The sequence below is a fragment of the Mercenaria mercenaria genome, chromosome 9, assembly GCF_021730395.1.
Source record: "Mercenaria mercenaria strain notata chromosome 9, MADL_Memer_1, whole genome shotgun sequence".
Classification (NCBI taxonomy): domain Eukaryota; kingdom Metazoa; phylum Mollusca; class Bivalvia; order Venerida; family Veneridae; genus Mercenaria; species Mercenaria mercenaria.
In genome coordinates, this window is record NC_069369.1 from 42075302 (window position 1) to 42093789 (window position 18488).

Below are 18488 nucleotides of genomic sequence, written 5' to 3' on the forward strand. Positions count from 1 at the left end.
AAACATAAATCCTATTGTTATGTTTGATTTACACCCGGATGTACAATGACTTTGATGATGTTTTAGCAATATAAAATGCCATTTGATTTTGTATTAAAATATTATGAAATAAATATTATGAAATAAATATTTGCTTTACATGTTTGCGTTTTGTTGTTGTTGTTTTTTCATTTCCAGATTTATAAGCCCATCCGATTAGCTCAAGGTAGAGCAGACGATCTACGGATCAAGTGGTCATAGGAACGTTGTGTCCTATATCATTCATTCTCCGCCGCTAATTCATGTGGAGAAGTTGGCAATTACTTGCAGAGAACATGGTTTATATTTAATTAAACGTGAAACTTGAATGAAATCTTGCTGTGGATTCTCTCTTTAAATAATATAATTTTAATATTGAATATTATTCAACAACCAACATTTATATTTCAAACTAAAACCAAGTAAAAGCACACTGGCCAGGAATATGATTTGCATCTTTGATCTGCATTGAGATTAATACCATCACCCCCTACCCCAATCTAAAATTCTGGATTAACTGGAAATGCCAGACAATGAAGTTTTGACTGGTATGCCCAAATTGTGAATTATTAAAGCTGCAAGTGGTTGTTCAATGTCTTACTACTACTATAAATCCCATCTAAAACCTGACTTTTCAAGCCTCTGCAGGCCTCGACCTTAGGTCCACCAACTGCTGAAATCTAGTAGACCTGCTCAGACTTTAGTGGACCTCCAAACGTCATAACTTCAGTTGACTCAAAGAAACAGGGCTTATTTCTAAAATAATTAAAAATGGAAGACTAGCAATCTGTTATCCTGAAAAATAATTATTTTATAACGTGTCCCAAAATATGGACACAATAATCATCATCCACCCGACGTCGACCCATGTTGAAAGTGAAAAAAAAAAATTAACAATTATCGGTAATTATTCTAATGATAAACTAAGTAATTAGCCTTGTTTTCATCATCAATTAACACCCGCTCAAAGACCTAAAAGAAGTGTGTCGGTTATTATGGCATCTGAAGTGGAGATCAAAGCGGTATAGTTGCCCGAGATTGTCATGGCATTACGTCATGTTTTCGCCCCATGTGACACATCACTGTCTAATCGTACTTTCTCGATTCCTTAAATTGTTGAGAAGAAATCAATAAAAAAGATTTTTCTTTATCTTTTTTTTAAAGCGAATGTGCAATATCCCGAATAAACTGACATGTAAATATGTCAAACCGTGAACGATGATAGTGGATAGCCTACCTCTGTGACCTATTTGCCCTCAAGGAATTTTACATTATTGTTTGAAAAGAATATCTAACGAAGTGTTGTGTCAAAAAATACATGTACAATGAATAATTTAAAACTTATTAAAATCCGCAACAACATCATACTGCTTTATTTTAAAACCACATTTCTATTTACGTTCATGAGGTCACGTAACCTATTCTGCCGTGCTAACAGAAATCTGTTTGCCAAAAATCGTTTTACTCCATGTATTTAAATTGCTGCCGCTTTTTCATCATTTAAGATTTTTAATTGTGTTTCTTGTACATTCTGGTCAAAAGTCTGAATTTTATTACCATAGTATGTACCGTTTATTTACTTTAAGAAAGAAGTAAATAATCAAGATCGCGCTGTTAGAAATTTTACAAAACATTATATGAAAATTTGATCGTTTTTAAAGAATTTTGCCTACATTCCTGTGGATATCTTATTAAAATTGTTATAGAACTCAAACTGTATTAGTTCTCAAGCGGTGTTGAAAATTCGAAGCGATTATATTAAAAAATGAATGCACTATGCGCGTTTTTTGTGTCAAAAGTAACCGCGATGTAAATTAGATATTACGATAGGGCGCACGTGCTTTTGGAATGGAAAATTACCAGCACGACGTTTTGATATTTTTACGATTCGCGGGTAAATTCCAGTCAATCCAGGTAATTTTGCCTGATGTAATTTCTCAATTTGGTAAAGTTACCAAGAAAAAACCACTCGCCCGATCGGTGGAGTAGTCCATTTGTGCAAAGAGCTATAAAAATAATAATATACTTATTTGCAAAAATATGCGGCCCGATTTTACCGCTAAAAAAGTTTAGGGTCGGCGGTAAAAAAATAGGGTAGGTCAGGTCACCGGAAACAAACAACTTTTTTTTTTACGCCTTAGAACAACTTTGGTAGAGGACCATCCAAGGAACATCCACATCAAGTTTCATCAAAATCCATTCAGTGGTTTTGAAGGAGATGTCTTTTAAACACAACTGTTGACGACAGACGGATGGACGGACGGACGTACGACGGACGATGGACACAGCGTGATCACAATAGCTCACCATGAGCATTGCTCAAGTGAACTAAAAATGTATAAAATTTTTTCATAAATATAACTTCTTATTATTATAAACAAACTAGTGTTACTCAATGTTAAATGAAGTAACAACATCAAAACAATCCCACAGATTTATCATTATGTAAATAGAATTAAAATTGATGTTTTATCCTGGTTGTGTTAACAACACATCACTCACATTTCAAGACAGGAAAACTTAATCATGTCACTTACCTCTGGCTTGTGAGTACAGCCATACTCAGCTCTGGGTATTTATGATGGGTTCTTGTCCGCCAGGAGTACACTAGCCTTGAAAACTGCCGAGACAACACACCACTCCCTCTGTAAACAAATCCAAACTTATCAACATGGAACAATAAATGTATGTTTTCCTGAATAAATTTACTCAATGATTTACATACAGAACTGTATAAATCTCATTTATTCTATTAAAGTCCTCTTTAATGTGTCAGATAAACAGTTGAACATTGCACAGAACTATGGGAAACATGAACAAGTGATGAATTACTGCCATGCAATACAAAGTCCCCTACTGGAAGGCACCTAATTTTCTCTACTGCAGTATAACATAATGAACTGATACCTGTCAATGATGTTGCTCATCGTCTCAGTGTGGTGAACATTTGTGCCAAGTTTCTTTGAAATCCTTCAAGCAGTTCAAGAGTTACAGAGCGGACACAAAACACACTCATATAACCTTTGACCCCTAAGTGTTACCTTGACCTTGGAATGAGACAACCAAAACATGCACTCTGCATGTCGTCTCAGTGTGGTGAACATTTGTGCAAATTTTCTTTGAAATCCTTCAAGCAGTTCAAGAGTTACAGAGCGGACACGAAACACACTCATATGACCTTTGACCTCTAAGTGTGACCTTGACCTTGAAATGAGACATCCAAAACATGCACTCTGCACGTCATCTCGGTGTGGTGAACATTTGTGTCAAGTTTCTTTGAAATCCTTCAAGGGGTTCAGGAGTTACAGAGCGGACACGAAATTGCTAACGGACGGACGGACGGACAGAAGGACAGACAGACGGACACCGGGACCATAACATAATACGTCCCTTCAGGTGTATAAAAACAACAATATACTGAGATGATGAGATATAAACCAGTTCAAAATAGTTCATTTGTGAGTGTGTATGCAATTTAAACTTGCAAGCTTTTGTTTTCTATGGTGTACAAAAAATAAAAAATTTGTATCCTTTTGAACGTTTTATTTTTATTTATTTGGTCGACTGCTCAAAATTGTGGTTTTTATCTGTCCCCCCCTCCCCACTGCCCCCGACCCATTTTAAAAAAAAAAAACTCCCGTAAAACAGAAAATAAAAAAATGCCGGCCTAAGCCTAAGGATAGCAGGGACATACCGTGTAATTATTAACTCCCAGAGTGAGTGTATTTGCTGTCAAGAAAGGAAACAAAAAAGACAAGAGGGCCATGATGGCCCTATATCGCTCACCTGTTATCATTGCACTTAAGGACAAGTCTTCAAGGTCAAAAGCAATCAAAAGAATTATGAGAAAATATAGTTGTAATTTTCATTAAGTAACTTTAAAAACAAGATTTGAAAACTTTTTGTAGAGGTCCACTAGGCAATGCTACATGTCAAATATCTAAGCTCTTCTGGTTTATTTTTAGAAAATTTTGAAGATTTTTCTATGTACAATCAAGTAACCCCATGGGGCAGGGTCAGTTTGACCCCAGGGGTCATGATTTGAATAAACTTTGTAAAAGTCTAATAGGCAATGCTACATGTCAAATATCTAAGATCTAGGCCTTCTGGTTTATTTTTAGATTTTTTTTTTAAGATTTTCCTATGTAAAATCAAGTGACCCCTAGGGGCGGAGTCAATTTTGACCCCGGGGAACAAGGTTTGAACAAATTTTGTAGAGGTCCACTAGGCAATGCTACATGTCAAATATCTAGTCTCTAGGCCTTCTGGTTTATTTTTAGAAAATTTTTGAAGATTTTCCTATGTAAAATCAAGTGACCCCTGGGGCGGGGTCAATTTTGACCCAGGGGGTCATGATATGAACAAATTTTGTAGAGGTCCACTAGGCAATGCTACATGTGAAATATCTAAGCTCTAGGCCTTCTGGTTTATTTTTAGAAAACTTTTGAAAATTTTCCTATGTAAAGTCAAGTCACCCCTAGGGCGGGGTCAATTTTGACCCCCGGGTCATAATTTGAACAACTTTAGTAGAGGTCCACTAGGCAATGCTACATGTCAAATATCTGAGCTCTAGGGCTTCTGGTTTTTGAAAAGAAGATTTTTTAAATATTTTCCTATGTAAAATCAAGTGACCCCTGGGGCGGGGTCAATTCTGATCCCGGGGGCCACGATTTGAACAATTTTAGTAGAGGTCCACTAGGCAATGCTACAAGTCAAATATCTAAGCTCTAAGGCTTCTGGTTTTTGAGAAGAAAATTTTCTTATGTAAAATCAAGTGACCCCTGGGACGGGGTCAATTTTGACCCCGGGGTCATGATTTGAACAAATTTGGCAGAGGTCCACTAGGCAATGCTTCACACCAAATATCTAAGCTCTAGGGCTTCTGGTTTTTGAGAAGAAAATTTTTAAAGTTTTTCCTTTCGGTTGCCATGGCAACCAGTGTTCTGCATGGAATTCAATTCTTTGAACAATTTTGAAAGGGGGCCATCCAAGGTACATCCCTGTGAAGTTTCATCAAAATTGGCCTGTTGGTGTAGGAGGAGATGTTGTTTAAAGGAAAGTGTGGACGGACGTACAACGGACGGACGACGGACGGTGAGCGATCACAATACCTCACCCTGAGCACTTTGTGCTCAGGTGAGCTAAAAATACCAATACTTAGTTCTCTAACTTGTTAGAATATATTTCTATTCTTCCAATAATAGGAAATGAAAATTTTATGGACTGTATTTTTTTCATCAGTAAAACCAAAAAGCAATTATTTGGTGACAAAATATTAATGATTTATTGACCACATGGTGTTTAGTCAAATTGTAGACAACACACCACGGACATCGCAAAATGCCGGCCACAGGGTGATCACAATAGCTCAACTTGAGCACTTTCTGCTCAGGTGTGCTAAAAATGTTGAAGCAAGACGATGGACTCAGGATGACGGACAATCCACCTATACTTGGACAATCCACCTATACTTATAGCTCACCCTGAACAAAGTTCAATTGAGTTAAAAATGGTGTTGGTGTGACCTTAGCCTCAACAACAACTTTTCTCTTAAAAAAATAAAACGTCTGTAATGCAAAATAGCAAGTTTACCTCAGCTCATGTCTGACATCTAGAATGTTCCTCATGCCTTCTGTACTTGTGGCAGGGGTTATCAAATCTTTCTGGAAAAAACAACTTTTTTTAAATGTAGCTAAAATACATTGCTATATTTCTGTACTTCTTATAAAATGATTACAGTAAAGTGCAGAAATAAGGTACATAACATGTAAATGGTAATCAAATGGCTTCAGGCTCTTAATAATTACATATTCTGCCCTGCCAGGAAACAACTGAACCTCCTTAAATGATCAGTTTAGTTGTGTTTGTAACTACATGAGATAAAAGCATTTCAAATAAAGACCACTTTCTTTACAATTGAAATTTAATTTATTGACCAAATTAAACAATTGTGACCTACAGTACATTTTGAACTTTTGACAGTAGTTCTATTTTGGCTATATTGTCAGTTTTGCCAAAGTTATGTACATAAAGTATGAACAACTAGATGTGTGTCCATAGGACACATATGACCCGACTTTCTGTCACTGTACATGGTTTCATGACTCTAGGTGAACAATTTTTTCCAGATATATGCAACACAAACTTTTACGCACTTTATGTGTATTTTTAATGAAGATAAGGACCGTAACTCTGGTCAAGATGAGTGAAACACCAGAACACCAGGTGAAAACTTCACATGCTATGTAGTAATCCTCTAATGTTATATGACTCTAATTCAAATACTTCTTGAGATACAAGTGATACAAACTTGTATGCCTATTATGCATATTTATTACTTAATCAAGGGCCGTAACTCAAATCTGGCTGAATGAAATCTCTAACAAAACCAAAGGTGCACAACTTCACTTGCTGAATAATATTCCTGTAATGTTTCATAATCCTAAGTCAAAACTTTCTGAGATATAAGTGACACAAACTTTTAGGCAATTTTTATGCTTATTTTGACTAAGTCATGGGCCATAACTCTGGCCTGGCTAAGTGTGATCCCAATTAAAACACCAGGTGCACATTTTAACATGCTGAATAACAATCCAGCGAGGTTTGATGACTCTGGGTCAAATACTTTTTGAGATATGCACGACACAAATTGACACAATTTTAACAATTACCACAGTCTGTACCCTAAAATGTAAGTAAATAAGGGGGGAAAACTTTATTTGAATATTTGAAGGATAGGAACTCTTGCATAAACATAAAAATCTTATAGTGGGTTTCCCCCTTAAAGGTGGTTAAACCTGGTTGACAAACCAAAATAGAGTTATTTAGTACATGTATAAATTTGATAAACATATTTACTTTAAGAAGTCATATGAATATAAGAAATATCGTATTATATTCATCAAATATTTATATTGACAAATAAATGTTTTTCAGAAATTCATTAGAAATGCAAGTTTGTAAAAATACTATTACCTCCCTTTACCTATCATGGTTGCGCAACCACTGGATAGATTAGGAATATAAAGACTGTTTCAAAACATGCCTTTTGGTTCAGATTGATGAAATATCGCAATATCGCAATATTTATCAAATGCAAATGTAAAATTAGAAATTATACTGAAATCAAAAGAAATAGTCCACTTTTTAAGTATGATTTCAATAAAACCTAGAACAAGGCGTTAATCATAAATAATGTAAAGTTAACAGCAATGATACATTTTTTATTACTATACAAATGGGATTACTGAATTGCTTACTTGAAATCGAAATTACACCAAAAGTGTTTTTTTTTGCAAACCTTATGACATATGTTTACATTTGCATTTGATAGATATTGTGATATTTCAACAATCTGAACCAAAAGGCATGTTTTGAAACAGTCTATATATTCTAGTGATGGCAACGAATAGCATTTTTGGCATTCGAATATTCGGTCACCCTTCCGAACGAATACTCGGTCATCAACTGATCAACAAATCAACTCAAAATCTTACATCTTTGTCATACCCTAATCAACGACCAGCATTAACTCTACTTTCGTTTACACCGAAAGTAATTCAGACATTGACGAATTAAGACTGAATAATTGTTCTCATCACTTGTTCATCTTTTGGAATATAAACTATTTGTTATCTGCCTTCATTTATATATAGGTTTTATTTATTTCTTACAGGGATATAGCCCTCACGTAAGGATGGTTCTCTCCACAAATATTACACGTAGCCGACTTCCTGTCAGATGATCGCGTGAAATACTTCAGAACAGCAGGAGGCACATTTTGACAGCAGATTCGTGTAATTTAGCATGAAAAATATTTTCAACCAAATAAGGTCTTTTAGACTCTGGGTTCGGGGGAGTCTAATAAGGATAATATAAAGACAAAGACATATTTGGCTTAACTTTACTCTTTGTCTGAATATTGAGTACTAATTAAAACAAGAGCTGTCTGAGGACAGCAACGCTCGACTATTCAACAACCTTGTCAATTGAATGAATACAAAAGTCGATAAAAGGGGCATAATTTTGTAAAATGGGAAAAAGGGTTATGGAACCTTCACAGAGCTTATCAGCTCATAAAGTGAACAAGTGCGTGAAGTTTCAATCCTTTCCCATAAGTGGAATACCAGCTTACATACAAAAACTTAACCAAAAACTGCTAAGTCGAAAAAGGGGCATAATTTTAAAAAAATTGCAAAGCAGAGTTATGGGACCTACACAGTGCATGTCAGATCATGACAGTGAACAAGTGTGTGAAGTTTCAATCCATTCCCATTAGTGGGTACTGAGATACCAGCTTACATACAAAACCTTAACCAAGAATTTCTAAGTCGAAAAGGGGACATAATTTTGTAAAAAAGCAAAATAGAGTTATGAAACCTGTGCAATGTAGGTCAGTTTATCACAGTGAATAAGTGTGTGATGTTTCAATCCATTCCCACAAGTGGTTACTGAGATACCAGCTTACATACAAAACCTTAACCAAGAATTTCTAAGTCGAAAAGAGGACATAATTTTGTAAAAATGCAAAATAGAGTTATGAAACCTGTGCAATGTAGGTCAGTTTATCACAGTGAATAAGTGTGTGAAGTTTCAATCCATTCCCACAAGTGGTTACTGAGATACCTGCTTACATACAAAACCTTAACCAAGAATTTTTAAGTTAAGAAAGGGGCATAATTTTGTAAAAAAGCAAAATAGAGTTATGGAACCTGTGCAATGTAGGTCAGTTTATCACAGTGAATAAGTATGTGAAGTTTCAATCCATTCCCACAAGTGGTTACTGAGATACCAGCTTACATACAAAACCTTAACCAAGAATTTCTAAGTCAAAAAGGGGACATAATTTTGTAAAAAAGCAAAATAGAGTTATGGAACCTGTGCAATGTAGGTCAGTTTATCATAGTGAATAAGTGTGTGAAGTTTCAATCCATTCCCACAAGTGGTTACTGAGATACCAGCTTACATATAAAACCTTAACCAAATCGGGACGTCGATGCCGACGCATGGGTGAGTCCAATAGCTCTACTATTCTTTGAATAGTCAAGCTAAAAATTGTTAACCATACAAAATGCATTTATTCATCATATCAACTGGATAATTTACGTCAAAAAAAAGATATTCATCACATTTCACTTGTTTTCTACACTTTTCGGCATTTTTCTTCACTCAAATACATCTTTTATCAACTTTGGTTGAAATCAAAGTCATTAGTTCAAGTGCTGTCTGATCATTTTTAATTACACGCAGTTCGCACCTGCCGAAAACATTAGGCTAGTTTTTGTGGATTTACCTGAATTTGCAAACATTAAAATTTTCTTAAGGTAAACAATTAGCGGTATTAACTACAGGGTATATTGTCATCACCATAGCGTTGTACAATCTCGGGACGCTAATACTGAGAAATCATTTTTATTCGGGTAGGACGAGGCGCGAATTTAAGACCGCGCTATTATTATTTTTCAATTATATTTTTTCATTTCTAAAATTGAAAATGCGCGAATTAAAGCCCGCGCGAAACAGTCCTTTTTCACGTTTGCGCGGAATTTCATGTCAGCGAATTTAAATGATTTCACAGTATACAAACTGACACGTCTGACAACGACAGAAGCCATTTTCGCGTGTATATATATAATGAAAGTGGGTTTTGGCAAATCAGATAAACAAACAGTTTGGTGCTTTCATTTGGCTTTTATTTATTTTTCATGATCTCATAATATTTTTCCAAATATTCGAATAGTGAAATAGTATTCGAATATTCATTGCCATCTCTAATATATTCCCAATCTATCCTGGTTGTGCAACATAAAAAAAATCATGTGCATACTTTAGACAGGGCATATGCTCTTACAATGTTTATGTAGGTCTCATATAAGCCTCTCTGCTAAAATCTCATATTTTTACATCTTAAAATCTAAAACTTATACAATATTAATTTCATATACAATCTCACAAGGCATGTTTTGACAAAACAGAGAATGATGTAAGACAACCATCAGCTTTTCCAGAAAGTAAAGAAAATGGAAGTACACAGGCTATTAACTTGAAAACGAGACACATTTGTATTGGTCTATATTCAGGGTTCATGCGCAGGCGCCCTGTCTAAAAGTATGCAGGTGATTTTCATTTTTTTTTTTTTTTTGCTAATGAGTAAGTTTTATGCATTTTCTTATGACTGAATAGATCTGCGGTTGAGCATGACATAATTATAAGCTCTTAATCTACGAAAAAAAGTTTGCATGCAGACCATTTTATACAGGGGTCTGAAATGGCGCAAGGGTATAATGGACATTTTTGAAACATTGTCAAATCATTCAAAAGGTCCTTTTTGATGTTGTGTAAAGTGTCAGTATATGCACAGGTGATTGAAGCTCTATCAACGAAATATATGTGCAGGTCAGATCTCTTGAAGAGATTGTAGATCTCTGAAAGAGTTCCAGTGGCAACTTTGCGCGATTCGATTTTTTAAACGGCGATTTTGAAGGCGAATGATGTTGGATTTTTGTCCATGATACACCATTCCAAAGAGAAAAAAATAACTTTTTTACGTACTTATATGTCTAGGACTCATTTTAGGTATAGAATACACATTTTGCATATAAAGTACATAAAATGTTCTGGTATCCGGCCATTCCGTATCCAACTTCCGGTCTGTCAGAGAGAATGTATCGCTTAGCAACAAATTAAGAATCTTTCATCCCAAAATGTCTACGAACAAGGACGAGCAATTGTTCAACTCGTAAAAATTGGACATAGTGTCATTTATACTGGTCGTTGTGGAACAGAAAGAACATTTTTACTACCCCTGGTTTGAAACATACAAGAACTTGAAAGTGTAAATGTACAGTACCTGACACATTTTAGAAGCTGAATGTCCGATTGCCGAAGTTAACAGGAATATGTTTTTCACGAAATCTCCAATAACATAGTTATTTCCAAAGTCCATTTATCACATTTTATCGCAACTGACATTATAAACATGGCTGCAACTATTTCCAAGTACTAAAGTATGTGACGTCATTTGTTATCTACGTCAGTAATGAAATGAAATCATTGAGGCCCGTCAAGTGTTTATTATTCAGTTTTGTGTATCCTGTGAAAGAAAGTTGATGCTCTGGAAATTATCGTTACTCAGACCGCTGGAATGCATAGCACTGAATTACTTCTTGGATAAATTAACAAGAAATTAGAAAAAAGCATTTAATAATAGGAGAGCATGATTATGTAAATGTCATGGTGAAAAATATATAACAGCGACTCAGGCACATAGCTGGTACCTTTTTCATAGTACGCAGGCGTAATAAAGACGGTATAGGTGTATTGTCCCTCGCTATATTTTTAAAGTTAGAACGGCAAATCATGCATTTTTTCATCTATCTGAAGTAAAAGCATTGTTAAACATATTTATATCTTGAATAATTTTCATTCAAAATGTATAGATCTAATTTTACTAGACCTACACGCCTGTGAAATATGCACCACATCTGCAATTTCAGACTTTTTTATTACAGATTTATTTCCATTCCATACAATACCATAATTCTCACAGAAGGTGCACACTTCGCACCTGTTTATGCATGGATTTCTTGCACTAATATGATCGAGCTTATGTACACTATAACTCAGAGAGAATCTTTTATCATTTTGCTAGGCAAATTGATCGATCACTTGAACAAAGTCGGCGGTCTTATTTTTTTTAATATATTTGTTGTTAAAAGAATGAAGAAACTTTTAAAAATTAATCATCAAAGACAAACCGAGGGGTTATATCGAAAATTTACCACTTAATTAACCGCATCCTACATCTGAGGTAGTCATAACACAGATGATAATACATGTATGATCGTTTCCCAGCCCTCTTATAATGGGAATAGATGACTAGTAGACTCTATGGACTCTTACCTGTACATATTTTGAGCTTCAAAGGTACTTGATCACAAGAAATCCAGTATATTCAATCTAGTTTTATGGGTTTTATCTTACAGTTTTTTAAGATCATACTTCCACCTTCGAGAATCATTTGAAAGATGTATGTTTTGATTAAGGCCAGTGTTTTCGCAAAGTATAGCATGGAAAATCTCGGTAACAATATGAGATATATAAACTATAGGTGTGGTTTGGAGCTGGTAATTTTTCGTAATTTCCTAAGGGCGCAGAATTAACTGTATGTGTGTGTGTGTGTGTGTGTTTGTGGGGAGGGTCGGACGGCAACCAAATTTTTTATTGACGGGTGGTGGGGTCCATCGGAAAATCATAACTAATAATTATGGGTGGTGGGGTCCATCAGAAAATCACAGTTATGGGTGGTGGTCCTCACAAAAATCGTCTTTATGGGTGGTGGGTTGATTGTAAAAATATAAAACAAGAGGACCATCATGGTCCTGAATCGCTCACCTGTTCCCACATGACCCAGTTTTAAGTATGACGTCGTTTTTTCTATTATTTGACATAGTGACCTAGTTTTTGAGCTCATGTGACCCAGTTTTGAACTTGACCTAGATATCATCAAGATAAAAATTCTGACCAATTTTCATGAAGATCCACTGAAAAATATGGCCTCTAGAGAGGTCACAAGGTTTTTCTATTATTTGACCTAATGACCTAGTTTTTGAAGGCACTTGACCCAGTTTTGAACTTGACCTAGATATCATCAAGATGAACATTCTCACTAATTTTCATGAAGTTCTCATGAAAAATATGGCCTCTAGAGAGGTCACAAGGTTTTTCTATTTTTAGACCTTCTGACCTAGTTTTTGACCGCACGTGACCCAGTTTCAAACCTGACCTAGATATCATCAAGGTTAACATTCTCACCAATTTTCATGAAGATCTCATGAAAAGTATGGCCTCTAGAGGTTTTTCTATTTTTAGACCTACTGACCTAGTTTTTGACCGCACCTGACCCAGTTTCAAACTTGACCTAGATATCATCAAGATAACATTCTGACCAATTTTCATGAAGACCCATTGACAAATATAGCCTCTAGAGAGGTCAAAAGGTTTTTCTATTTTTAGACCTACTGACCTAGATTTTGACCGCACGTGACCCAGTTTCAAACTTGACCTAGATATCATCAAGGTGAACATACTGACCAATTTTCATGAAGATCCATTGACAAATATAGCCTCTAGAGAGGTCAAAAGGTTTTTCTATTTTTAGACCTACTGACCTAGTTTCTGAAGCACGTGACCAAGTTTCGAACTTGACCTAGATTATCATCAAGATGAATATTCAGACCAACTTTCATACAGATCCCATGAAAAATATGGCCTCTAGAGAGGTCACAAGGTTTTTCTATTATTTGACCTGACCTAGTTTTTGACCGCAAATGACCCAGTTTCAAATTTGATCTAGATATCATCAAGGTGAACATTCTGACCAATTTTCATGAAGATCCATTGAAAAATATGGCCTCTAGAGGGGTCACAAGGTTTTTCTATTTTCAGACTTACTGACCTAGTTTTTGACCCCACGTGACCCAGTTTCGAACTTGACCTAGATATCATCAAGATGAACATTCAGACCAACTTTCATAAAGATCCCATGAAAAATGTGACCTCTAGAGTGGTCACAAGCAAAAGTTTACGGATGCACGGACGGAAGCCCATACGATTCATGTATTAGGTGTCATTCTATTGTTCACACTTAAGAACAAAAGAATTAAGTGGTTACGGAATGAATACAAAGGATTTCTATTGTCCTAGGCCACACCTCCTACCACCTAAGGTACCAATCGTGTGCTCGCACTGACGTACGGACGACGGATGCTGTGTGATCACAAAAGCTCACCTTGTCACTTTGTGACTGGTGAGCTAAAAATATGGGGGTGGGTGGGTTTTTGATCACCTCTCTTAATTAATTATGTACATTTTCCTTTCTTTTTAACTACAAGTCGCTACTTTACTGACCGCGATACATGGAATGCATTTTTGACATCACCGATCTTTTTTTTATATTTCTGTTCATTGAATATTTCATTTTTCTCGTTGAATTCCCAGTCTGGATGGTGCGTACAGCGTCCTTAATCGCCGAAAGTATGTCAATCAACATTTCCTGACGTAATAGAATTGTGTCATCCATTATATCTCGCACTTGTGTAGAAGTCAATAAAATCCGTGGAGACCGATTGATACTTCTTAGGGAGAGCCTTGGTCTACGGATCGCGGGGTCGCGATTTTGATCCCTGGGCGGGGCGTATGTTCTCCGTGAGGATTTGATAAAAGACATTGTGTCTGACATCATTCGTCCTCCACCTCTGGTAATTCATGTGGGGAAGTTGACAGTTACTTGCGGAGAACAGGTTTGTACTGGTACAGAATCCAGGGACACTGGTTAGGTTAACTGCCTGCCGTTACATAACTGAAATACTGTTGAAAAACGGCGTTAAACCCAAAACAAACAAACTTAATAGTCGGAAGCGGTAAACGTAAATGCTTAGGAAACGTGCTTATAATAAATCTGGTGGGTGGGGTATACACATTTTTCTATTCTAGCGGCAAATTTTCAAAGTGGAATGAAGCATTTCAGTGACTCTTTCATGTTTTTGAGATATAGAAAAGAAAAACAGTAAATGCTTCCATCATTGGTTATAACAATATACCTCTCCATGTTTTCATTTTCGTATATTTGATAATTATAGGTGGTGGGGGTTAGTGGAAATTCATAATTATGGGTAGTGGGGTTGGAGGAAAATTAAAAATCATGGGTAGTGGGGTTTGAGGAAAATAAAAACAAGAGGATCATGATGACCCTGGATCGCTCACCTAAGTAATATGAGCTACATGTTTCAAATGTCAAAAGGCCAATTTTACCCCGGGGGTCATGATTTGAACAAAGTTTGTAGACATCTACTAGGCAATGTTACATATCAAATATCTAAGATCTAAGCCTTCTGGTTTATTTTTAGCAAATTTATCAAGATTTCCCTATGTACAATCAAGTAACCCCTGGGGCTGGGTCAATTTGACCCTGGGGGGGGTCAAGGTTTGAACAAATTTTGTAGAGGTCCACTAGGCAATGCTACATGTTAAATATCTAAGCTCTAGGCCTTCTGATTTATTTTTAGAAAAATTTTGAAGATTTTTCTACGTACATTCAAGTAACCCAATGGGGCGGGGTCAATTAGACCCCAAGGGTCATGATTTGAACTTATTTTGTAGAAGTCTTCTAGGCAATGCTACATGTCAAATATCAAAGACCTAGGACTTCTGGTTTATTTTGAGAAAATTTTTGAAGATTTTCCTATGTAAAATTAAGTGACCCCTGGGGCGGGGTCAATTTTGACCCCGGGTGTCATGATTTGAACAAATTTTGTAGAGTATGGACAAGATTTGTGACAGATGCACAGACACACACAGAGGAGTAAATCGATATGTCTCCCACACCACTGTGTGTTGGGAGACATAATTAATGCATAATTTCTGAACCAGCAGAAACATTATATGAAGATATACAGATAAAAGATAATGTACAAACAAGAGGGCCATGAAGGCCCTGTATCGCTCACCTGACCTACTGACCTAAAGATCATCAAGATAGTTTCATCAAGATATGGTCATAAATGCGGCCTCTAAAGTGTTAACTAGCTTTTCCTTTGAATTGACCCAGTGATCTAGTTTTTGATCCCCCATGACCCAGATTCAGACTTGACCTAAAGATCATCAAGATTTACATTCTGACCAAGTTTCATGTAGATACAGTCATAAATGTGGCCTCTAAAGTGTTAACAAGCTTTTCCTTTGATTTGACACGGTGACCTAGGTTTTGATCCCACCTGACCCAGATTTGATCTTGACCTATAGATCATCAAGATTAACATTATGGCCGAGTTTCATTAAGATATGGTCATAAATGTGGCCTCTAGAGTGTTAACTAGCTTTTCCTTTGATTTGACCTTGTGACCTAGTTTTTGACCCTACATGACCCATATTTAAACTGGATTTAGAGATCATCATGAGTAACATTCTGACCAAGATTCATGAAGATACAGTCATGAATGTGGCCTCTACAGTGTTAACAAGCTTTTCCTTTGATTTGACCTGGTGACCTTGTTTTTGACCCCAGATGACCCAAAATCGAACTTTTCCAAGATTTTATTAAGGGTAATATTCGGACCAAGTTTCATTAAGATTGGGCCAAAATTGTGACCTCTAGAGTGTTAACAAGCTTTTCCTTTGATTTGACCCGGTGACCTAGTTTTTAATCCCAGATGACCCAATATCAAACTCGTCAAAGATTTTATTAAGAAAACATTCTAACCAAGTTTTATTAGGATTGGGCCAAAATTGTGACCTCTAGAGTGTTATCAAGCTTTTCCCTTGATTTGACCTGGTGATCTAGTTTTTGACCCCAGATAACCCAATATCAAACTCATCCAAGATTTTATTGAGGGTAACATTCTGACCAAGTTTCATTAAGATTGGGCCAAAATTGTGACCTCTAGAGTGTTAACAAGCTTTTCCTTTGATTTGACCTAGTGACCTAGTTTTTGATCCCAGATGACCCAATATCGAACTCGTCCAAGATTTTATTGAGGGTAACATTCTGACCAAGCTTTATTAAGATTAGGCCAAAATTGTGACCTCTAGAGTGTTAACAGTCAAATTGTTGACGACGATGGACACAGGGCGATCACAAAAGCTCACCTTGAGCAATTTGTGCTCAGGTGAGCTAAAAATATGGGTGGTGTTTTTTTCTTCAAAAAGTGCCTTCTGACCCCCCCATACAATTAATTCTGGAACTGCTCTAACTATTGGTTGGCACATAGGTTTTTGAAACCAACCAATAACATTCAATGTTAATCTATATCGTTTAGAGAAACGTTTTCGTTAGACGTATGTTAAGATTTACAAATAAACCAACAAAGTATGACTTGTATTGAAAGTTTAGCGATCAAACATTAAGTATTGTAAATACATTTTAATATAACAGCAATGAATACGGTAAAACTGAAAATGATACATAGATCTACTAAAATGCTAGGTTGCCGTCGTCGCTCATCTCGATAAAATAAGCACACAGCAGAACCTCTTCATCCCAAGGCTGTTATAACGTCACAAACATTACGTCACAGTTCCTTGAAACCGCTGGGGATTTCCAAAGTAAATAAAAGTTTTACTGACTGTATTCAGATCGGATGGTTTACAAACTGGCGTTTTATAATTCTTTAATCACCATTGTTGTTTGATACGAATTGTTATCGGTGAATTTAGGTTTTTTTCAGAAGTGATTCACCTCGAATTTTAAAACCAGAAGTTGGAATAGGTATGGCGGAATACCAGTATGGCGATTTCGATAGTGTAAGATAACGAATGAAATGAACGGCTTGGGTATGTTTCTTACTAGATGTGCTCAGCGTCCCATAAGAGGAATGATTATTTTACTATTTGAAAGGGTGTTTTCATTGGTAGTTGACATGTGGTTCGATTTACTAGTGGATAAAAATTGATAAAAAAAAGACAAGATTTACTTGCCAACCTGTACTATTTCATAGTATATTAGGTGGGTGGGATATGGTAATGCATATATTTATTGATAGAGCTTCAAGCGCCTGTGGTATATGCCTCAGAAGTCAGATATTTCCATATTTGAGAGCTGCCAATCTAGACATTTCAGCCATATTTTCAGAACGACTTTCATGTAATAAATGTTGCTTTTACGAAAGTGTGAAAAGGGCTATCAGACACTAAACTGTTTAAAAATGTCACAGGTGCAGAAAGGATATTTATGCATCTTAATATCTTATATTTATTATATAAACAACAAAAAATACCTGACTATTTGGCAAACATGAGCAACAATGCCCCATCATTGGTCGTTGTGTACTGAAATGTTCGGGTAATATTGAAGGTGATGTCTTAAACTGGGCGATAGTAGCACTCTGTATCTGTACAAAAGATATAATGAAAAATATATATTGGAATTTAAAATACAGAAATTAGAAAAACTTTAATAGGGAATCGGTTCTACAGGGTCTTCAAAATATACATCGATCCCTCTACCGTAACATGCAATATACTGAATGAGATATATACTAACGAATTAAACAAGAGCTGTCACAGGAGACAGCACGCTCGACTATTTCGATGCTGGATAGTGAAACTGGGTATATCTGAGGAAACTGGAGCTGGTGCTGAAGTGTTTAATGTCTTCAATGGTGGATGGAGATATTGCACAATAGCTTGAGTCTGTGTCAAAAATATTAAGTAACAAGCAAATTCAATGAATTGGTATCCCCCGCCAAAAGGGTTTGTGGTGAGGAATGGCAAAAAAATATGTCCGGCAAAAAGTTAAAGATGTTAATAAGAAGCAAATAATTTCATTAGTCAAAATCAATTTAACAGAAAACAAATGTTTAATTAAAGAGTACATAATAAATGTATGATACTTTGATCCTGACTAAAGAATTTATTTTGAATGGGATATGCTTACTGTAATAAGCTTAGCTTTTAAAATTAAATGCAGTTATTGA

At 35.9% G+C, this 18488-nt stretch overlaps 1 protein-coding gene across 3 annotated transcripts in view; it reads right to left on the reverse strand.

Moving 5' to 3' along the window:
* Window positions 1-18488, reverse strand: part of LOC123546991 (glycerol-3-phosphate acyltransferase 1, mitochondrial-like) — a 183898-nt gene that overhangs the window by 125398 nt on the left and 40012 nt on the right. For all 3 annotated transcript variants that reach the window (XM_045333709.2, XM_045333707.2, XM_045333708.2), the window contains 3 exons: window positions 17790-17903; window positions 5611-5681; window positions 2556-2663 (listed from right to left, as the gene is read on the reverse strand). In XM_045333709.2, coding sequence (XP_045189644.2) covers window positions 2556-2663; window positions 5611-5681; window positions 17790-17903 — 293 coding nt within the window. The remainder of the gene's footprint in view (window positions 1-2555; window positions 2664-5610; window positions 5682-17789; window positions 17904-18488) is intronic.